This window comes from Octopus sinensis, linkage group LG6 (assembly GCF_006345805.1).
Source record: "Octopus sinensis linkage group LG6, ASM634580v1, whole genome shotgun sequence".
Lineage (NCBI taxonomy): Eukaryota > Metazoa > Mollusca > Cephalopoda > Octopoda > Octopodidae > Octopus > Octopus sinensis.
The window spans coordinates 28,707,989-28,733,303 of record NC_043002.1 but is presented as its reverse complement, the minus strand read 5'-3'; the positions used below and the strand labels follow the sequence as shown (position 1 = coordinate 28,733,303).

At 34.3% G+C, this 25,315-nt stretch overlaps 1 protein-coding gene across 1 annotated transcript; it reads left to right on the top strand.

Moving 5' to 3' along the window:
- The first annotated feature begins 619 nt into the window (after nt 1-619).
- LOC118763774 lies at nt 620-12,303 on the top strand. Its single transcript, XM_036503502.1, has 6 exons — nt 620-729; nt 2,787-2,875; nt 3,583-3,673; nt 5,012-5,100; nt 11,324-11,360; nt 12,276-12,303. Exons 1-6 carry the CDS (start codon nt 620-622, stop codon nt 12,301-12,303), a joined length of 444 nt encoding a protein of 147 aa, XP_036359395.1.
- Nucleotides 12,304-25,315: the final 13,012 nt, after the last annotated feature.

Below are 25,315 nucleotides of genomic sequence, written 5' to 3'. Positions count from 1 at the left end.
CCAGACGCCTCCCCGTATTACTTAAGTGTGCTAATGACGATGAAAACAAGCATTGCACGGTTTCTTTCGAAATACTTTCCATAAGGCACTGCGAAGGTAAGGTTGCTATGCAGCATGAATATAAATCAATCATTAAAATGATAAATGAAATAATGCAACATTATTAAAATATTTATCAAAACACTCTATGATGCAGAAGACAAAGATCTGGAATCGCGACATACGCACAAACTAAATAGACTGTCTCTTTTCCGGCAGATATTTGCATGGTACCGTAATACAATAAAGAATTTCTGAAACACTAAGATATGAAAATAGAAATCTACTATTCCTTACATGAAGGCATTATGTGATACACCGGTATCTTGAAATATTCATAATACTAAACACAACACTAATAGGTAGGAATTAGACAGTAATATATTTATAACTTTTTACTTTAGTTCTAAATGAAGTTATACTTTCATTTGCTACACACAAAATCACAATATTTCGTTGCTATATTATCTTTTCATCATCAAACCCTGTAATGTAGATTACAAATAATAATATGGATTAATACCAAATATAAATGCTTTAATATATATTTCATCATAATATTTTCTTAATACGAAAGAAAATGTCAAAATCTGTTGCAGTGGAAGATTCTTGCACAAGTTTCATGGAATCAAAATGTCCGCAAGCTAAAAAAGATTATCCCATAGCTAAACCAGATTTGGATTACTGCAAGTACATATATATATTCTTACTACTTTACAATTATTTTTACATTTAATATTAATAAACTGGTATAAATTTGTAATAATACACACATATCATCAACCATTAATTACTAATATTTTTTTTTTTACATTGGTAGAGGCGGCGCGCTGTCAGAGTCGTTAGCACGCCAGTAAAATGTTTAGCGACATTTCGTCTATCTTCACTTTCTGAGTTCAAATTTCACGAAGGTAGCCTTTGTCTTTCATCGATGAAATTATAACAAATTGAGCACTGGGGTCGGTGTAATCGATGTAACTGTTCCGTCGAAATTTCCGGCCTTGTGCCCAAATTTGAAATCAGTATTTCTTACATTGGTACTAATTAATACATTGTTGGTTGGAGTAGTTTACATTCAGTAGGAAACAGTATATCGATTAGTGCTAACTATGTTGACCTACAATGGTGCATATTAACGACAATGTGACTTGAACAGATTTGGCAAACCAGTAAGTACAGGGTGCGATGTGTAAATTGTCGCCATTTTATATTGTTAATTTCGCGCATGCCTGTTGTTTTTGATTTTGTCGACTACACAATGTAGCAGAGTCAGTTGGATACCGCATGTGAGAAAAACAGCACCATGACGCAATTCACTCTGCGAGAAATTTAAAAACGACATGCTGTACTGCTTAGCATTCGCACCGGAAGCTCCACTACGAGTATTTACCAATATGAACATGTACCGAGAGTGATAAAAATCGAACATCCAGTCAACATCATGGTGTTTGAAGTAATCACTAGTGGTGGCGACGTTATGCCTCGATTCATCTTCCCACACAGCCTCAGACGCAACATAGAGGCCTACATCAAGTGCGTAGTGAAGGTAATGCTGTCCTAGGCTAAGCGGGGGACTGCTGGAAGTCCTATGCCTGGCAATAGGAGTCTGCAACATGCCAAACTAGCAGAACCCAGTAATGACAATTTCTGTGACCACATCTCCCCTAAACTTTGGCCACCTAACTCCCCAGACTGCAACTCCTTTGATTATGTGTGGGGTACAGTTGAACGAGAGACCAACAAAACTCTTTGTAACACCAATGATGAACTGAAAGCAAGGATTACGGCAGCATTCACCAACTTAAACAAGGGGACCATCCAGATAGTTGCAGGAGATTCCGAAGTCGTTTGGAGACGATTTTATTGAATAAATTTACTCTTTTGTATTTCAAGATATTTTTATGTAATTTTGGTAAATATATCTGCTAAAATGAGAAGTCAGTGTTACTTTCATTTTTGCGTAATTTAGACGACTATTTATTCACCGCACCTTGTATATAAGTAATACTAAATATGGCACAAGTTCACAAATGTGCACTTAGGACAGATCGAGAGACCGAAACATGTCAATCTTTAAAAATATGTCATGCTTTAGGAAACCTATAGTAATGTTTGATCATCACAAGACACATGCTATTTAGAATTTGTTGTTTATTATTAAACCTTTATTTTATTTTGTTCAAATGATTCAGTGTAAAACATCATTTTGTTACAATTTACTACATGAAATGCAGCAATATTTAAAGTTTATTGCCAGATGTTAGAAATCAGTTTGTAAAATTTAATTCTTCATTTGATTTTTACAACCCTGGAAATATAAAATACACAATGGTAGCGTGATATCAGTATGTAAAGAAGATAAAAGCTTGGTTTCAAACATTTAGCACAAGGCAAGGAATTTCTGGAGAGTGGGGAGAGCCAGTTACATCGACACCAGCGCTCAGCTAGTTCTTATTTAATCGACCTCGAAAAGCTGAAAAACAAAGACCACTGAGGCGTAATTTGAACTCAGAATGTAATGAGCAAGTCCAAACAGCACTACGATATTTGACCGATATGCTAGCGATTCCGTCAATTTTCCGCCTTGCAGCGCACATAAATATTACAAGATATTTGAAGCTGATAACAGAGTTTATAAACTCTGGCGTAATTTAATCTCATTATGTTAATAATCGAAAATATTCTCCATTATATTATAACTTACCTTTTTCTGAAGTGAATTTCTCATATCTATCTTGATTTTGCAGACGCCTTGAGAAATACAAAAGTTGTGCTAAAAATATCAATGAGAAGTGCTGGGATTTCTACAATGGACTCTCTATTGATAATTGTCCTCGTAAGATATACTTTATTCACACATATTGACAGAAACGGTGTATTTGCAAACTAAATTCGAAACATATTACATTTTATAAGTTACGTTATCAACAGAAAGCCTGAAATTTCGGGGAATGGATATAGTTGATCACATTGACTCCAGTGCTCAACCGATACTTGAAGTTGCTCACATTGACAACAATGCTCAATTGATACTTTACGTTACTGACTCCGAAGGGAGGAAAGGTAAAGTTGACCACAGCGGAATTTGAAATTAGAACGTAAAGACAGATGGAATACTGCTAATGATTCCTCCAGTTTACCAGTACGGGCATAATAATAATTATTTCAGGCACTTGTTTGACTAATTGAAATAGCTCACCTCAAAACACATAATTCCCCATGTACGCAAGATTATGTAAATAATTTATCCATTTTTAGCCACAAACTATATATTGCAGATCGCAACAGTTAACTTGGAATGAGTACTATAATAAGTATTTTCTTTAAAATCTAACCGAAAAATATCCACGAAGAACCATGAACAAAATCACAAAATTCATTTCAGAAAACATCTTTGTCATGATTAAACCATGTAATACAGCCTATAACCGCTAATGCTGGGTAAGACCAAAATTAGTCGATTTAATTTCTGTTGGGGCATCTAATAATTCAAAAGTTTTGATTAGAAAATCAAAGGATATGTCAAATTTGTATGTATTGCAGGTAATGACATATGCATAAACGAGTTCCAAAATTTGTGTCCCAATGCGGAACGAAATTATCCTAAGCGTATTCCAGATTCAAATTTTTGCAAGTACATATGTTTTCTTACTACTCTTACTATTATTACTACATCTAAAATTTACGTGTTTATTCAATTTTACATTGGTATATTCAAATATTTAAGAACAATATTTCTTACATCGGCACAACCCAAGAAATGCTTACTTGAAATATGCTAGATTAAAATAAGGAACATATATTAATCGGTGTCAACTGTATCGATTTTAAGACAATATATTTTGACCTAAAATGTGCAGTTAGTCCAATGGTTCTTGAATGATGCACGCTAGTTTTCATTTTCTAAATGTAATTGAATTCTATAGAAAACCCCAAGTAATGTTTAATCTTTATCTAAAAAGTGTATACTAGTAGAGAAAATGTGGGCATAAAAAGATTAATTAAACTTGGAAATGTTCAGGATAAGAAATAAAAATAAAGTTTTAAATTATTGCGGCTGAAAGAGTTTCAGTTTCATTCATCTGTAAATGAGTACACTCCTTTCAATACTGACACTTCCTATGATACACTTTCTTCTATCGAACTTCCTATATCTACTCCAGATACAATAATATACGTTTGATTAACGGTGGGAATCGAAACACACATATGCGACAGAGATACAGAATTTTCTGCTATATACCTCATATTTTCCAAATGTTTTAATTCAAACATGTTAAAATTTAAAGTAAAGTCAGTAGGTACGGTTGTGTAGTAAGGAATTTAGTTCTCGAAACATTGTTCAGAGTTCAGTTCCACTCCGTGGCACCATGGTCAAGTGTTGTCTACTATAGTACTATGTCAACCGAAGCTTTGTTAGTGGATGCGATAGACGGCAATTGAAAAAAGTCCGTAGTATATATATATATATATATTATATATATATATATATATATATATATATATATATATATATATATACACATATATATATATGCATGTATGTTTATGCATATATATATATATATATGTATATATATATATATATATATATATATATATACATACATTCATGCATACATATATACTTACATATGTATATATATATGCATGCATGTATATATATATATATATATATATATATATATATACATACATATATACATATATATACATACATATATACATATATATATATATATATACATACATATATACATATATATATATATACATATATATATATATATACATATATACATACATATATACATATATACATACATATATACATATATATATATATAACATTTTAAGGTTATACCTGGTTGTGATCTATAGTGAGTTTTAACTTCAGTACATCAATAATTTAAAGTATTACGAAATTGTATTCTTTTATCTGAAATGATTTTCTTTTGTTTTTATATTCCAGTCGCCTGTTAACATATTATATGTGTGCTCATGAGGTAGCACACGAATGCGAAAGGCACTTCGTCACTGTCTATCACATAATATGTAAAAGTAAGAATATTTTTAGTTATTTTATATTCTTGGTGATTCAACCAATTCTGAAATCAAATTATATTTCGTATCCCGCTAAACCTTGATTTTGCATTCAATAAAAATTACGTTTCGAAATATTAGCCCTTACTAATGTCCATAAAAAATTATTTACCTTCCGATAGAAGAGACTATAAACATTGCAACAGTTTACATAAAACATGGAGCCAACCATCACCGTTGAAGGAAGATGACCTAAAATCTCGAATTCAACGCACAGATAACGGCTACGCTAACCTAAATTTAGATTTATGGGGAGAGAGAAAAATATCGTTTTTTTCATTTTTACTTTTGACGTCTAGGTGTCAAACCACGCTACAATCTGGTAAATCAAAATATTGGATTGCCAAATAAGTTCTCGTGGAGGCTTTTATTTAAATTTTTTAAAAGGTTTAATAAAAAATAACAACTAATTAATCAATACTGTATTCACCATTGTTGTTTACAATTTCTTCCCAACGTCCAACTAGATTTTCAATATCTCATTGGTAGAAATCACCCCATTTCAACTAGAAAAATCGATCCAACCAAGCTCTCAATTCTGCATCGGTATTGAACGAATCTCCGCGCATAGTATTTGAAAGAGATCGAAAGAGGTGGAAATCCGTTGGTTCCATATCAGGAGTGTACAGCGGGTGTAGCAACACTTCCCAGCCATGCGTTTGAATGCCTTCCTTGGTCATATTGGTGATATGAGGGTGGGCGTTGTCGTACAGCAGAAGAACTCCATGCTGTCGATTAGGTCTTTTCTCTTGAATAGCCGTGTTGAGACGTTCCATCTGCTGAACAAAGAGTTCCGTGTTGACCGTTTGGTTCTGTTCAAGCAATTCGTAATGGATAATCCCTTCCCAGTCCCACCATACGCACAACATGGTTTTACGTGGATGAAGATCTTGTTTCACGCGTGGTGTTGCTTGATTACTGGAACTAAGTCATTCCTTCGCTGCTTCATATTGATGTACAGGCACCATTTTTCCTCACCAGTAACGATTCGGTAAAGAAATCGTTGCTTGTGTCCATGAGTTGAGCGGTGACGAGCAAGTAAACCAGCAGAGATTGTGGCCCGTTCATTTTTCTTGTTTACCCTTTAAGCGTGCGGAACCCATACTCCATACTTCTGAACCTTTCCAATCGAATGAAGATGCTTCTCTAAAGCAATGGGAGCATTTCATTTACTCTGCCAGTTTCCTTGTCGTTTGACGAGAATTTTCGTGCAAAAGGTTGTTTAATTGCTCTTCATCGAACTCATATTCCACTGATATGAGGCCCTGCTTGCTAGATCATAGGAAGTTTCATGTTCTTTTTCTTGAAACGGATCCGCTGACCTGAGCACATGAATGTAAGGAAATTTCTAATTGGTACATTCAACGGTTTTTTTACTCACTGTTATTGAGGTCAATTTGGTTCTTTATAGCATTGAAGATACCAGGTTATGTCTCCATGGATACCTGTTCAATGTTAATGAACAGTTGACCTTTCCGCATTTGCATATTTTATTCTCTGAGACGTTCCATCTTACTAGATTTGTAGGTGACGGCAAAACATCATAGGATGAACGAATCAGAAAACTTAGCCGAGAAGTGGTCCACTTTCATATCTAATTCCAACTTATTTTCGTCTCAACAACAAGTTCTTCCCAGCTCGTCATCTGTCTTTGTTTAATACATCGGATCAAATGAAGCTCTCTTCTCTCTGCTTCCCTCGTTTTGACGCTGTTGTTAACAACAGATCTGCGTTCGCTCCGCATCATACTCGCAAACGGTCTGAACTGATCTGCGCCAAAACCAAGTCCTTTCCGGTGGTTTTGCGTTGCTCCTACCATATCTCTGTGCGTAAGAGAAGACAAGATGCCATCAGTCTCTGCTTTTGCTTTCCACTTCCTGGCCGTTTTCACCTGATTTCCATTTCCTTTTCCTTCGATTCTCTCAGCTTCATCACCGTCCGTATCTTCCCCAGTTCATATATTTCGACTATTAACTAGTAGTAACTGCAATGAACCACTTTTACAATAAAGAGCTAAACTGTTCAACATCCGAGGTAGACCTAGCCACTTTCTAATGAACACATTACATTTTTGTTCAATGATCTGAACTCGTGACAAGGCTACCTCGTATATTAAATGTGGCCACGAAAGTCGCGGATGCAAACCGAACTGCAAGCACTAAATTGTATATATACCTGGTTATCAATCGCTGATAATCCAGCCTCGGCTTGTCTCATAATTTCCATCCCCCGACTCCTATCTGACAATGTTGCTGCGTGTACTCGCCCCAAGTTTTTGACTGCTTTCTTCAGCTATTCGAAACTTAATTCTTTCTGCACTCCCTTAACAAACGTCAGACTACGCGACTCTTTTGCTCTAAACCACATCCTTGATCACCTCACAAGTTCTAATCTCAAGTGGGCATTCTGCATGATTTGTTTATCTGTAGCTAGAAGTGTCACGTCACCCATAAAGGCTTTCTTAAGCGATTGTACATGAGCGATTTGTTCTGAAAAATCCACAGCTTTCAAAATCATCTCCATGACTAAGATTAACCTTGTGACAGATATTGTACAGCCAGCAGCAATGCCAATCTTCAATCGGTGCCAATCTGTTGTAAAAATCTCCAGCCGTAAACCTCCTTTCGAAACTGTTATAATACATCCTTATTTTGATCACTTTGTCTGGAATGTGGAAGTGGTCCATGGCTCTCATCAGTAATTCGTGTGGCACTGAGTCATATGCATTAGCTAGGTCAAGCCATACCACTTTCAGACTTCTCTTGTTCTGTTTGGCATCCTGGATCGCTTTCCAAATCGAAAAACAGTGTTCAACGCATCTAGGGATCCCAGGGATTCCGGCCTTTTGAATAGATTCATCAACATATCCGTTATTCTGTAAATATGTCACTGTTCTCCTCGAAATAATTCCCATAAAGATTTTGCCCTCCAAATTCAATAAGGATATCGGCCTAAACTGTTTTATAGTCTCTGCATTAGACTCCTTCGGCAGGTATTTGCCTTCTGTTTTACACCAATCCTCTACTACAGTCTTTCGCGCCACAGCTGTCGGAGCAGGACAAAGAGCTTCTTTCGCAGACGATTGCAATATTTATAAACTTTATACGAGATGCTATCACCTCCTGGGGTACTCATTGCTCCAGCTTTCCTTACGAAATCGAAATCATCCACCTCTCTCTCCCTGGTATCCCCAATTTGGAATTCGATATCAGTTTCTGAGAGATGATTTAGCCCATGTAGAGGTGGCAGTGGCTGGTTACGGTGAGGATCGCTATAGGTTTCTTTGATATGAGCTTCCAATTCGTCTTTCATGCACGATAAAGAGCCACTCTTCGGTTCAGTGAATAGCTTCTTAGTAAACCCATACGAGTCCTTCAGAAACTGCCCCCGAGTCTTTTTACTCTCCTTCTGAGGCTCATATCGGCAGATATGTGGTTGCATATAACGATATTTCCTATTCATATCGTCATACAGCAGCGCGAGGCCAGGTTTCTCTTCTTATGTAGCACACTTCTATCGCTTTCTTAGGCTGGTATTTTCCTTCCCCAACTGTTTCATTTTTCTGACCCTTCTACTTGGTCCACACTTTCCTTTCGCTAATCGGATATTCTCTTTCACTCCAAATAATTCATTACCTATATCGTAAATTGAGCTTGTTAATTTTCCCAGTTTCTTCACTGTCATTTTATAAAGAGCTCGACATAACTTGTTTTCAAACTCTTTATATTTCCCTTTCTCATTAGCAGCAGGCCACAAAATCCTCGGTTTCCTCCGAGTACTATCTGATGCACCAGTTTCATAACCTGCAGTTTCCTGACGGGAAGAAGTCTTTGCTGTAGCACTTATCGATCCGCTGTGGTTTGAGTCCGGGGATTATTTGCCACGTGTTTTACGCTCAGTTGATCCACATTGCTCTGTCTTCTTCTCACATGTCTTTCCATGATGTATCTTCAAACCTCTCACAGTTGCAAAGATTCTACAGCACAGCTTGCATCCAAAGTTGCTTACACTTCATTCGCTGTTCGAATGAATAGCCGTACTCATATCCAAGGTCATTCCCGTGTTAACTGGGTTTGATTGATTCTCGACTCCCACCTCTCGGTCTATCGTGGGGATGTCATTATCATTCGTAACTGTTACAACATATTACAAAGGCGAGGATTGTAAGTCCGCAGCCTCCGCCAGTCTTTCCTGGTGTCGATAGTCTTTCCTATTGTCCGCTCGTCTTTCCCAGCAGTCCTCTTGTCTTTCTAAGATGCCTAACCGTATTTCCGGTTTGTCAGTGGCTACCTACCACAAGATCTTAGATGCCTTGCAAACAACTTGCACATGTGAATTTAATGAGAATAATGCTGTAACAAGCAGATTTTGAAGACATATTATTCTCCATTCTACTTTTTGATGGCTTCGTTATATACTCCTTATACTGAATGTAATTCAATTAGGCGATTTACCTATTGAGCTAAGTACTAAGGACTTGTTTATCTTAAACAACTCTATATGTTCCCTATTATTCGACATGGTTAGCCACGTTTGGATTATATCAGAGTGCTTATAAGTTACCTGATTGGGAAAACTTTGGGTATTATTTACTGACCATTATACAGGCTTCACTTGCTCGTAGGAGTTGCAAAATTGTACATGTAGTAGAAAACATGTAAGCTATCTTCTACTAGAATTTTTTCATACAGAGAATAAGATAATACAAAATTTACATTTCGAAGAAGCATTATATATATAGTTACTAATCTGGTGCTATTTAAATACTTAGAAGGAGAAAATAAATCTAGTAATATAGAAAGGGGAGAGGTAGTAGAGAATGGAGCAATAAGTGTGCACACGTACATAGTTATACGAACGCACGCACACACACACACACACACACACATACACACACATACACACACACACACACACACACACACACATATATATATATATATATATATATATATATATATCCACATATATACATGTGTGTGTGTGTGTGTGGATATAAATTTTGACACTAACTGGCAAATAATTTTCACCTAAAGTGATACTCAGAATCTTGAAAAATAATAGAAGAATTTTAGCGTTATTGAGATCTACATACCACATACCTAATCAAGCACTTTTTCAAACGAGGCACTGCCATTTTACAAAGAAAACATCAGAAATTACAGGATATGCACTATTCAAGCATATTCTAAAAGTTACGTTCTATTTCTGCATTGAAACGTAAGCCAACAACCAATACAGAAAATGTAAAACACAAACAGATCATTACAGAATTATGGAAAACATATATACTCACAGGAGACCTAAAACTACCATTGCAATTATTGACATTTCCAAATACACATAACACCAAAACCCAGAGAATAAACAATATTTTTATAATTATAAACGTTATTTTTATCCTGTTTTTAAGATTACAACACCAGTCCAACAGATTGTTATGCCCAACATCAAAACATTTTATTACATCCACTCCAAACTCAACTTCCTTTTCGAGTGACTTTGATAAAAATTAGAATTAAGTGCATAAAAATTAAATGTCGATATATATTTTTTTTATTTTGTGGATCTTTTTCGGTTGCTAGTACAGATTTCGTATTGTTTTCAAATTTGTTTATACCGATTTGGCATATTATGCTAAATATGAAAATTTAAAATAGTTTTTGTCATGAATTAATAAATAAAAAGTTACAACATCTGAAATTTGAAATGTTTGTAACTTTAGCTAATGAAAGCCCACCAATATACGCGTGACAATAACTATCCCATTGATGCATGTTTCCATAGTAACATGCAAAGCTCTCGTTTGCCCTGCTGCCACTGAATCAAGGACAACAATTACACAAGTTTTGACATGCAGTATTATTTTGTGTCTGTGTTATTTCCGTATGTCATATTATGAGCAAGCATCTATAACGTAAAAAATGCCGGCTTCCGATTTTTGTTTGTTAATTTGACTAAAAATCATCAAACTTTGAACCTCTGTAACGTTTTACTAAATCTCTGGGAATAAAGGGATCGTAAATTTGGTATCACTGTGAAAAATAACATCAATCTACCAAACTTGATAATTTTCATTTTATTTTAAATATTAAAAACTATGACAACCGAAAAAATCCAGTTTCGTCTTTATGGTCAGAATATTTAAGAACTAAAGACATGAAATATATGAACTTTATAGCTGCAGATAAAATCAGTGAATGCGAAGGAAAGTACAGGCAAATATGTCATGAAGCCATGAGAGAGTACCCACTACTGTACCCGGATACGTACCAGTGCTCGTTCGTAAATTTATATGTATTATTTACAAATACTCTGTCACTATTTCATGTAACACGTAATTTTTTTTATTATTTGTATAAATCAATACCTGTGTGGTTAAGAAAATCCTTTGGCAGCCACGTGATATCGGATTTAGTTCCATGCACAAGTGTTTTCTACATTAGCCACGGGCCAATATATATATAGCTGAATATATTGAGTAAAAACTTTAGACAAGAACGGCGTAAGGTCACATGAGTTAGTGTACATGTGTCGTGTCTGAATGCTTATATGTAAGTGTGAACATGTATTTATCATTCACAGCTTGTTTGTTTACATCCCTGTAACTTAGCGACTCCCCAAAAGCAAGACTAGCTACTAAATTCAGATGAAGTAATTGGGGTGAAATATGATCATTTAAAGCTCTCCGATCGAATGCCCCATTATGGCTGAAGTTCAACGACTGAAATAATAAAAATAATAAACAAAAACAATATAACGATATAACCTGCTGTTAATTGACAACGACTCTAATATTGGTACAAGACTAGAAATACTCGTTGCGAAACGTGTAGTTCACAAAGGTACTTTATCGGATTGGCACTACATATACCGAGCTAGAATGCTGCATGTTAACCACATTTAAATACACGTTTAGCTGATTAATAAATGCAAAGATGATTTCTCTGAAATGGACAAGTATAGATATATGAGGCAAGACAGCAGACTGTTTTATATAGCTCCTACCTCTGAATATGAATAATTTTGTAATTCTCGGAAGTATGAAAGTATAGTTTCACAAAGCAGTATATTAATCTCAAAATGTAGATATTGATTATATTAAACTTGTCCATATTTTTATCAATCCGCAGATACAAAGCATTGCCAAATTATGAATAAAATTTTGAGTTTTATAATTCAAAAATTATCCTTAACGATTTATTTTCAACATCAGGCGCCTTATCGTATTTAAGAAGTGTGCTGACACATACAAGGACGACTATTGCTACAAATCCTTTGTAAAAACCTACAAATATGTTTGCCCTGGTAAGATTATTTTACTAATTGTCTATTATGAGGAAATGATTATTTTTGTTGTCAAAGTACGTAATATAAATAACAAATTAAGGCCGGAATTAAATATTAATTTATCTTCTCATCTGATATTTCATCAAACTGTCCAGAAGTTGTAAAAACATAAAATATAATATGAAATTTGTATATTTTTCAGGAAAAGACAGCTGCATGGAGTTATTCAAATCTTATTGTCCTAAAGCGGAAAAAGATTTCCCCGTGCATTCACCAGATATGGATTTCTGCAAGTACATGTGTTATTTTTGTTCCTCTGATTATCACTACAACTAATAGTTACATGTTTATATATTTGATTATACTATCAACTAACAATCAACTATTAATTATTAATATTTGTAATACTTAGTAAGGCGGCGAGCGAGAAAAATCGTTATTGTGATTGGTAAAATTCCTAGTGGCATTTCGTACGTCTTCATGTTTGTTCAAATTCCATGGAGATCGACTTTGACTTTCATTTTTTCGTGGCCGATGAATTAGGTAAAAGTTCAACACTGGGGTCGATGCAATCGGCTCAGAACCCCTACTCCACCCAAAATTGAAATGAATGTTTGTTATATTGTTGCAAATCAAGAAATGCTCATTTGGAGTGCACTCGTTTCAATACGAAACAGTAATTCATTAGTGCTAACTACATCGCACTAAGAATGTGGCATATTGACGTCATTATCACTAGAAACAACTTTTAGCAAATCAAAGAATACCTAAGTTATTTCCAGTATAGACACAAGTCCACGAATGTGTGATTAGAACTGTGGATTCTGAACAATACGCGTTGTTTTAAAATGTGTATTTTAATGCTTTAGAAAACTCGTTATAATGATACATCCTATGAAAAATATTGTTATTAATAATTTTGTTATTTGTGAATATCATTAGTGAATGAATGTTTCTTACCTTATTTCAAATTATTAATCATGAAACATTTTTTCCAAAGAATTTTCTATGCGGAATTCGCTAGTATATTTAAAAACCGATTACTAGAATGGCATTCGATTAGAAATCAGATGTTAAGATCTATTTAATATGTCGATTAGGAAATATTTCAGCAATCCAGGATATAAAGACATTATAAAAAGTAACAATTCGATCTCAGTCACTCCTGTGAATTTTTATCACACTACGTCGATTATTCAAAATATTGCCAAACTCATTAAGGATTTTTCTCTCATGTGATGTGATCTTCCCATATATGTACATTACAGACGCATACCCGTATATGAAAGCTGTGCCTCTGAGAGGAAGCACGTGTGCACTGGGTACTTCCATCAAATTAATCTCATGGAATGTAATAAAGGTAAAATTGTTTAATTCATTTAATTGACATTATTTGCGGTAGGGTGCATCGATGCAGTAATCATCAACAAAAGTTACATTTGTCAAGATACATATTACATTCAATTCCACTTAATGTTTGCTAAAAGAGTATTAACCGTTACCAATGTTAGTAAGCATGGATTTGTCTTCTATTCTCATTTCTTGATGAAGACACAGTAGCGGTACCATATACTGTGTACGATGTTTCATTCTGTTGGAGATGTGCATCAAATTTCTTTTTTGTTTTTAATATCTACACTTTACAATTTTCCTAAAAAATGTTTTTTCTAAGTTACTCCATCTTGATAAGTATGCATATCATATTTCTTTTCTTCGGCCATATGATATTGAGTGCTTCGATGTCAGTTAGATGACTGCCTCTATGAACGAAATTCCTTGGTGAACTTCTCTATGTACGAAATCCCTTAGAGTTGCCCTCTCATTTTGAATGCCTGTATTTTTCTCTGTATCTATATTGTAAGGATCTATATTTCACATGCATGAAAGCTGGAAGGCACCTATGCCGTATGGTGTCCGTACTCCAAATATTATTTTTATAGAGATGTTTCTCTCCTACAATATTGGCCCACCTGTGTTTACTGCACTTGTGTTCTGTGCTGTCCATGCAAGGAAGTTTTGCATTGATATTTTATCGACATTTTTCTCTAATTATTTGAATACCATTTTCGTCTAGTGTTTCACATTGGACATGGATATCTGTTCTTGTTCTGACGAAAATAATGGAAACTGTATTGATGATATTTTGTACGGTTTTTGTTCAAACATATTGTAGAACATACAACAGTACCTTTAAGTCAACCAGTTTATACGTGTTCATTACCAGTTCATCAATTGAAGCCCATCATTTCTTAGTTTTGTAATATACACTTCTCCGATGCTGAGTGGACCTCCATTATATTTAAGGGTATCGTTTATCTTCTGTATCAGTTTTAGGACGTGTCATATCATTTCTAATATAGCTTAGATCTCGCACTTACTTGGTATCTTGATACAAATAAGTTGCTAGAACGAGTCAAATTCTTTATACTATTAAATCTTATGAAGTAATTTCCCGTAAATCATCATTCCAAACATCAAGCTCCTTTCTAAAGAGTATGACATGCTAGATTTTGTGTTCTTGTTGGTGGTGCTTCACACTGAGAAAACAGAGTAGAACATCTGTACTGAAGTTATCAAAACTTCTGCTACCTTTACTGAAATCTGCTTGTTTTTCTTCAATATATTTTTTCTGAGTTCGTAATCATCTCATGGTAATTCTCAGTGCTACTTGAGGGGGCAAATGGAAGAAATATCCTTCTTTCAGTGACGACCAAGCTGGGTACCACGCAGATTCATTGACTAGTTTCGATTGTCTTATCAGGAAGTAGTGGACATATGCAAACAGACTGAGATTAGATATCAGCAGAAGGGCTAATCTGTGATCGTGGAGTATCGAAAGTTTCTCATAATCCTATTATATTAGGTATACCCACATATGCACTTTCTGAAACGTCCGGAAGTGAATCGTTCGGAATGTGAAATAGTCATTGTTTTTCACCTCTTTTCGTCCAATAACACACTTCAGTTTTCATAAAAACGGGCGCGAGTCAGTAACAAAATCTTATTCGAATAAAGTCCTGGTTTGGAGCTTATCTTGAGAATTTTGCTGCATGGGCTTCATGTTTCATATTGTCATTGAGGACCGATTTTCACCATTCTCTTCAAAACATTAAAACGATGGCTTTCTTCACGTTTCTGCAACGAAACTCAGATCAAAATTTGATGGGCATGGTTAATTACATTCAATTGTGAGATCCAAACATTTAGTTTGATGACGTACCCATGTTGTTACAGATGGTTTAGGGCACTTGATTTCGATATTTGGGGAACATATCTGCGGTCATCCTAGTCATATAACGGTAGTTGGTGTCGCTGTTAATCTCAGTTGGGAAACCTTGATTGACATTTTGAAAAGGATTTCTGGTAAAAACATTTCGTAAAAACCTTCTTTCCTTACACAGCGCATAAGTGTCGATGATGTTCGTTTAGATTCTCTATTTTGAGGGTGATGCAAATCACACAAAATACAAACTCTCTCATCCCAAGTTCGCACCAAATTACAGTACAGTGTCAAGTATCTAATGGGTGTGCATGCCCAAACGTCATTGTGAAATTAGCTACTTACAAGAGTGCTTGAAGGTTAGCATCAACAGAAACGGACAGAGTGAACTTAGCTACTTAAACGATTACTAAAACGACAAATACGAACACATATTTTGGCCAATAAAATATGTATGTATATATATATATATATATATATATATATATATATATATATACGGAAAATTTACAAAAAAAGACGAAGACAGGTGGTGTAGACAACAAATAGATGTATTAGTATAACGCTCGGGAAGTGAAAGTCTTTAACGTTTCGAGCCTACGCGCTTCCACAGAAAGTAACAAGGAGAGAAAATAAAGAATGCGTAGTGGCTAGCGATCTATATATATACACACATTTATATATTCAAAATGATCTATAATTAAAGCGTTAACAATATAGGATATTAAGATATTTAACTCCCCTCCTACTTTACATGCTTACGTTCCATTCTTAAACCAGAAGCGCAACCAGGAGGGCATCATGCGGACCAACATCAGAAACACTTCTTTACATGCAAACATCAATTGGATTTCGTATGCATGTTTGGAAATGTGGGAATCATTATACGAAACAAAAAAAACTTTTAATGCTCAAGGAATATGCCTGTTGTAAAACTGATGTTCAAAAGTATACATAGAGTGTACATATTTTCTTTTGCAACTGCTGTAAAATTTTCTAATAGTGTACGCATTATTTAATTTTTTTTAAACCATAATGTTGTAGTTCTCTATATACACTAACACTTCCATATTTAGAATACAGCGTGAAGTGTCACCAGAGTCTCGCATAAAGTGTTTAAAAAGTGCCTGAGATGACATTTAATGAGTGTATCACCGTAAACTCGCATTTAGAGATTAAATATTGTTTATTAAGTGAAATAAATTTAGACATCTAGAACACTAAAATATTTTAACGTTGATTGGTTAATGCATTTTATTGAAAAAATATGCTTAGAATGTTTTTGGAAGATATTAGGAGAGTGATGGTGTTATACACACCTATATACAAGATAATTACCAAACAATTTTTCAAAAAATGCACCACTCTTACGCAAAGAGACGATAATTAGAATGCACAGTGCATGTAGGATTCACTTACACCCAATCATGTCTTTATTAGTAATAATATTTAAGAACTAAAGACAAAAAATATCAATTTTTTGCAACAGGAAAAGCCCAAGATTGCGAAAGCACGTACAGATCAATATGCACTTCAGCTAAGACGAAATACCCATTTACATATCCTGATGTTAAGCTTTGCCAGTACGTATACATATATTTATTAATGCTATTTCTCTCATTACTACATCTAATACATAAAGTTTTAGTATGTGTATAATGCAACAGCTGCGTGGTCTTGAATGCCGCTTGACAGTCACGTGGCTTCAGATTTAGTTCCACGAACACATTAGGAAGTGTCTTTTAAGTAGCCTCGAGTGACTAATACTTTGCAACCCAATATATTAAGCAGAAGCTTTGTGAATGAACGGTATAATGTCGCATGGTACAAGACGAGAAATACTCGTTGGGAAATGAGCAGTTCACAAAGCTACTTTATCAGATTGGCACTAGATATATCGAGCTAAACTCAGATTTAAATACACGTTTAGTTGATTAATAAATAGAAAGATGATTTTTCCGAAATGAACCAGTATAGATATATGAAACATACTGTCTTATATAACTCCTGCCTCTGAATACGAATAATTTCGTAAATCCCGGAAGTATGAAAGGATACTTTAACAAAGCAGTATATTGATCTCAGAATGTAGATAAAGATGATATGAAACTGGTACATATTTTTTTTATCAACCCTCAGATTCAAAATTTATGATTAAGTTTTGTTTTCGGAGTTTATTTAAATTTCAAAATAATATTTATCGATTTATTTTCAACATCAGGCGCCTTATCGAATATCAAAAGTGTGCTGACGACATCCAAGACGAACGTTGCTTTGAAGCATTCCAAGATTTCTTCAGAAATATTTGCCCTGGTAAGATTACATTATTAGATTTGTATTATTATCAAAATATTATCCTTGTCATCATTGAAACGCCTAATATAAATTACTAATTATGACACGGATTAAGACCGGAATTAAATGTTAATTCATCTACTCCTCTAATATTTCATCAAACTGTCCAGAAGTTATAGCGAAAACAAATAAAATATGAAATTTGTATATTTTTTTCAGAGAAAGACGATTGCATAGAGTATTTCAAATCATATTGTCGCCAAGCCGAAGAAGAATTTCCAGTACATTCACCAGATAAGGATTTCTGCAAGTATATATGTTGCTTTTACTCCTCTTACTATTGTTACTACATCTAATAGTTACCCGTTTATATCTTTAATTATACAATCAACTATTAATTACTAATGTTTGTATTAGTGGTTAATGCGGCGAGGGAGCAGAATCGTTACATTGCTGAGCAAAAATGCGTAACCACATTTCGTCCGTCATTATGTTTCGTGTTCGAATTCCATCGAGGTTGATTCTGTCTTTCATCTTTCGCGGCCAATAAATTGAGTATCAATCGAATACCAGCCGATGAAGTCGACCCCGTCCCCTAAAACTGCTAGTCTTGTTCCAAAATTTGAAATGAATATTTGTTATATGGGTAGAAGTCAAGAAATGCTTACTTGCAGTGCACTAGTTTCAATTGGAAACAGCAACTGATTAGTGCTAACTACATCGATCTAAGAATGTCACATATCGACATCAATGTCACTTGAAACATGTTTTAGCAGGTCAAAGAATGCACTGTATATTTCTAGTATATGCACAAGTCCACGAATGTGCGACTAAAGCTATGGTTTCTGCGCAAATCGTGTTAGATTTTTAAAATATGTATTCTACGGCTTCAGAAAACGCGTTAAATTTATCATATCAAAAATACTATTATTAACCAATTTGCTGTTTGTAAATATGATTAGTAAATAAATTTTTCGTATCTTTCTTCAAATTATAAATCAAGAAACATAATTTCTTTAGAATTTTCCATGCTCACTTCGCTAGTATATTTATAAACATTATTTTCATTACTTGAGAACCTCTGGATTACAAATCAGATATTGAAATCTGTTTACTGTATTCATTAGGATATATCTTAGCAATCCCAGATATATGAACATTATAAAAACGGGGCAATTTGATTTCAGAAGTTAAATGATTCATGTCTCTTAAGCAATGAGGTTCCCATATAAGTTATATTACAGACGCATACTCATATATGAAAAATGTGCCACTCTGAAGAAACACAAGTGCACAGCGCACTTCCACCAAATTTCTCTCGTCAATTGTTATGAAGGTAAATTTTTTTAATCCATTTAATCGATCTTACTTCGTTCAGGGCTGCATAGAAGCAATAAATTACCAACACAATTACATTTGTCAAGTTGCTTTTTACGTTAAAATCCATTAATATTTAAAGAATTGTTGAACTTTAGCAATGTTGGTACGCATTGATTTGCATTCAGCACTCAATTCCAGCTGAAGTCATAGAGCCACTGCCATATGCTCTGTACTAGGTGTTTGATCGGTTGAGAATGTGCGCCAGATCTCATTTTTCCTATTTCTGTTTGTGTCTACATTTCCCCTGTCTAGCTCTGTCTCTCTCTCTCACTCTGTCTCTCTCTCTCACTCTCTCTCTCTCTCTTTCTCTCCCTTCTGGCTCACAGATTTATGCGTTAATCTTTTACTCATCTAAGGCGGCGAGCTGGCAGAAACGTTAGCACGCCGGGCGAAATGCTTAGCGGTATTTCGCCTGCCGTTACGTTCTGAGTTCAAATTCTGCCGAGGTCGACTTTGCCGTTCATCCTTTCGGGGTCGATAAATTAAGTACCAGTTACGCACTGGGTCGATGTAATCGACTTAATCCGTTTGTCTGTCCTTGTTTGTCCCCTCTGTGTTTAGCCCCTTGTGGGTAGTAAAGAAATAGGTATTTCGTCTGTCATTACGTTCTGAGTTCAAATTCAGCCGAGGTCGACTCTGCTTTTCATCCTTTCGGGGTCGGTAAATTAAGCACGAGTTGCGTATTTGCGACGATCTAATCGACTGGACTCTCCCCCAAAATTTCGACCTTTTTGCCTAGAGTAGAACAGATTCTTTTATTTGTTTTAGTTATTAGTCTGTGGCGATGATTGGGTCAACGCCTTGAAAATCTTTAGTCGAGCAAATCGACGCCAGTACCTCTTTTAAAACCTAGTATTTACCGTATCGTCTCTTGTGTCGAACTGCTACGTTCCGAGGACGTAACTACACCAACACTAGTTGTCAAGTGATGGTGGATGACAAACACAGACATAAAATCATACATACACACAAACACACATACATACACACATTCATGCATGTATATAATATATATATATACATATATATATATATATATATATATATGTATATATATATATATATATATATATATATATATATATATATATGTATGTATGTATGTATATATATATGTATGTATGTATATATATATATATATATATATATATATATATATATATATATATATATATTATATATATATATATATATATATATATATGTATGTATGTATGTACACGACGGCCTTTTATCAGTTTCCGTCTACCAAATCCACTCACAAGATTTCGGTCGGACACTTAGCCTGAAGCATGTGACTGAGAACCAAACTTCTTACTATGTAGTGAATGTTCTTTACTAAGTTACTAGATCTTGCTAAATATGAATACAGGGTGCCTAATATATTTGATTTTTGTTTGTAAAAATGTAAAACAGTTATATAATAACTTTATCAAAAATGCTATGGGGATAAAAATAAACATTCTTTTCTATAATGTTATTCAATAAATCCACTTTCAGCTTTAACAACTGCTTCTGTATGAGATCTAAACCATATACATACTCGAATCAAGTGGTCCTGGGTCAGTTTGGCCATTACTCTGACTATGGCAGCTTTCAAAGAATCTTTGGTGTTCACTGACCTCGCTCTCAACAACGCTCCACATGTAAATAGTCCAATGGATTGAGATCTGGGGAATTGGGGAACCATATACTAGGGGTTGTGTAATCATGAAAATGTTTAGCTATCCATTACTGTGTTACAAGAGACATGTATGATAGTGTGACGTTAGATCTTGACACTAGAACGGCTGATCTACGCGGATGGAGGATCGTACGTTCTTGATATCTCTATCGTATTAGGATATCCGCATAGTATGCGTACCATTTCCTTTTGTAATTTCTGTAACTGAAGTGGCTGGACAGTACACGGTCGGAATATGAAACGAGCTATGAGACATAGTGATCTTCAGGTGTTTTGTACAACAGCACACTTCAATTTCAATAAAATCATACATCATCACGTACAGAATAATTATATAGCATATATATCATGTATATACAAATATGGTGTGGCTATGTGGTAAGAAATTTAATTCCAAACCGTATGGATCCAGGTTCGGTTCAATGACGTGGCACTTTGAGCAAGCGTCTTCTACTACATATGGTAGACAGAAATTGAAAGAAGTGTGTATCGTTGTGTCATTATGTCTGCGTTTGACCCCCACCAGCAATTGAATACAGGTGTTGGTGTCTTTATGCCAATGTAACTTAACGAATCGGCAGAACAGATGCTTAAAAAACATACAAACCAAATATTCTTCAAAGTGGTGCCCCTGCATGGTAGTAGTCAATTGAATTAAACAAGTAAAAGACAAAAGATATATACCTGCTACCTGCTACCAAGCCTTCTCAAGAGTAAAAAAGAGAGACAGAAAAAGGAAAATGTTCCTTGTATTTGAAAACTATGGGAATATTAAAAGCAAAACGTTTCATTTAATTTTTCCACAATTTAATTGTTTTTCATGCTTTACTCTAAGTTGAAAAAGTCGCAAAGATTGAAACCGGTACTAAAATGTTCTTCATGATGAAATTATTTTAGCATTTTATACCTTGTCTTATTTTCCTTATATATATTGCATGTATATTAAATATGTATACTATTCTATATCTTTGAGATGAGGAATTGTGTACATTATTTAAAATGAACACATGTCCTCACTTTGATTGTTGTTATCACAATGTTTCGGCTGATGTAGTCTCAGCCTTCTTCAATTGTTCAGGTGGAATTTCAAACCCAACTTTTTATTTGACTAATGGAGTACACTGCTCTCATTCCTAAGGTATGTTGCTGATGTTATTTTTCTGTTGATATTATTTTTCCAGTCACTGCCCCAGATTGAACTTATGCTATATACCAGTGGGCATATAGCGTAGTGAATAAGAGCGCGGTTTACTAACTATCGGATTCTGAGTTAAATCCCAGGCAATGACTGGAAAATAATATCAACGGGAAAATACCACCAGCAACATACCTTAGGAATGGAAACAGTGTACCCAATTAGTCAATTAAACAGGTGGGTTCGAAATTCCACCAGAACACCTGTTGAAAGCTGAAGAGTACATCAGCCGAAACGTTGTGATAATAACAAACAAGTTGAGGACAACTATCGGTCCATTGCAAATAATGTTATATATATATATATATATATATATATATATATATATACATAAATATAAACATACATACATGCGTACTTGTGTGTGTGTACATACATAAACATACATACATAAATATAAGATATAAGTAAAGTGACTGAAGCAGTGTTAATACCAAAAAATAAAATGTAAATGTACCACAAAACAATATGAACGATTCTATCATGGTAGATATAGAATGGCTGTGTTCTAACACGACATCCACTTGTAAATGATGATGAATTTTACTTTTTGATATTAATTTTATTTCTGTCTCTTTAATTTTTTTGTTTTGTAATAAACCCTTAAACTAGGCGTTGGTCCATGGCAGGATTACTAAGTTTTGCTTCTTGAGTAGACAAAATTGGTCAAGATTACAACGCATCTCCCGGTATAGAGCAATGAAATATACAATCTTAAAATCATGCGTACATCACGCAATACACTAAATCTTGCGGTCACTTAGTAAAATCTATTAATAGTTCCTGAACACTGACAATTTTTAACATTAATTTTAACATGTATAGAGTGTTCTTGTAAAATATTAAGAGAGCGAGAGTGTTATGGACTCCTACATAGAACACACTTTAACAAACACATCTTCAAAAATGCAGCACTTGCACCAAGAAAACATGATGATGGAGCCAATGATATGTACCACTCAGATACACTTCTGCATGGTAGCGTAAACTAATACATAATTTGTAAAACACAAACACGCCATAAGACAATTACTGAAAATATAAATATTCACAGGAAACCTAAGACTATCTTTAGAGTTACCGACATTTTTCAAATACACATAGCAACAAAATCCAGAAAAGAAACACTATTTTGATAATTATAAACATTTTTAATTTACATTTAAGGACTATATCAGTCCAGCAGTTTTTCGTGAGCAATGTCACAAAATTTTCTAACATCCATTCCACCCTCAAACAGCAAATAACTTTGATATAGATTAGAATTAAATGTTGAGATTTATGGTGTGTCATGCAATATTTCGTGTTTATGGTAAAATTGTTAAAGATCTACTATAACAAAATTTCGAATTTGTAGGACATTTTGATTCAGTTAATTGCCAAGTAAAATACTGGTCAAAATGTCATGAAGTCAGGAAGAAATACCCATTTAATTACCCAGATAAGAACAACTGCGCGTACGTAAATATATACTTATTCCTATTATTTCTATCATCACTAAAGCGGGGTACTGGCAGAATCGTTAGCACGCCGGGCAAATTGCTTTGCGGTATCTCCTCCATCTTTACGTTCAGAATACAAATTCTGCTGACATCAGCTTTGCCATTCATTTTGTTGGGGTCAATAAAATAAATACCCGTTGGGCACTAGGGCTGATGGAATCGACTTCAGCTCTTTCTCGAACTTGTCGGTTTTGTGCCAATATTTGAAATCTATATTTCTTATATCAAAAGTAATTTTCTGGAATAAAGTAGTTCACTAGGGTACTGTACCTGATTGGTAATAGATACAGCAATCTCAGGAAGGAACATTTAAATCGCATTCAGATTTAAACGCAATTTTAAAATATTACAAAATATAAAGCTGATTTGTACCATGTACGCTAGTATATGAATGTGGAGCTGGGTAACAGATTGTTATATATAACTCCTACCTCCGACTAGAAATAATTGAAGTGTGCAAGGAGAATTACACATAAGAGAAATTTGACCTCACAATGTAAATAATTAATTTTATTGCTAGATATTTTAAACAGGTGCATAATTTATTTTTAACTCGAAAATCCGAAATATCGCCAAACTTAAGAATAATTTTCTTTTGTTTTCTTCTTAATATTGAAATAATATTTACCAGTTTATTTTCACCGACCAGGCGCCTTGCTGCACTTGAAAAATGTGCTGAAACATTGAAAGACGAACATTGCCTCGAATCATTTAAAAGGGCCCTCGAAATTGATTGCCCTAGTAAGATGATTTTATTAATCTTGAATCATTAATAAAGTTTTATCTTGAAATATACCTGAATTATTTCCATCAACTGTCACAGACAATAGTTCTGAATAATCTTAAAGAGTAACGAAATAAAAAAATTAAATTTTACCTTTTTCAGTGAGAGGTGGCTGCATGGAGATATTCCAAAAATATTGTCCCCTAGTCGAAATAGATTTTCCGGTACGATCACCAGATAAGGAATATTGCAAGTGAGTATACTATTTTTACTCCTCTGACAAGTCTAATTATTATACCTTTCGTTTTCATACATATGATAAATTATATGATAATTTATATAATAAATTAAACACTGGTATCACCAAGTATTAAATACTAATATTTGTTACATTGGCAAACCAAGAAATATTTTCTTGGAATGTACTAGATTCAAAAGGAATCAGTAACTGACTAATGCTAAATACATCGATCAGAAATGGTACGACAATATTAGTTAAACTAAATTGTGACACATAGATATAGATAATTCCCAACAAAGCTCAAATTCCCAAACGTGCGATTAGGACATTATTTCTTAAAGATTCGCATCAGCTTTTAAAAAATACAATTTAATACTTCAGAAATTTTGTAGTAATATTTTATCATCTCGAAATACGTATACTTCATAAGTTTTTATTTAAAATTACGAATTGAAAATAATTGTTTTGTTACTGAGGTCTAATTATGAAACTTAAAACATAATTTCAGTCAAATTCCCTAAGCGAATTTAGCGAGTATTTTTCAAAATCTTTGCATTACAAGACAGAGCCAAGGGTAAGTAAACACCTTTTAAAACATATTTCCTATTTGATGAGGAAATATTTTACTAATCCCTGAAATAC

Bases quoted from the DNA above. Each gene is read 5' to 3' on its own strand.
- LOC118763774 (XM_036503502.1), top strand. From the start codon at position 620: ATGTCAAAATCTGTTGCAGTGGAAGATTCTTGCACAAGTTTCATGGAA. The intron at 730-2,786 runs GTACATATATAT...TTGATTTTGCAG, and splicing joins CCAGATTTGGATTACTGCAA to ACGCCTTGAGAAATACAAAA. The intron at 5,101-11,323 runs GTAAGAATATTT...TGAACTTTATAG, and splicing joins CTATCACATAATATGTAAAA to CTGCAGATAAAATCAGTGAA.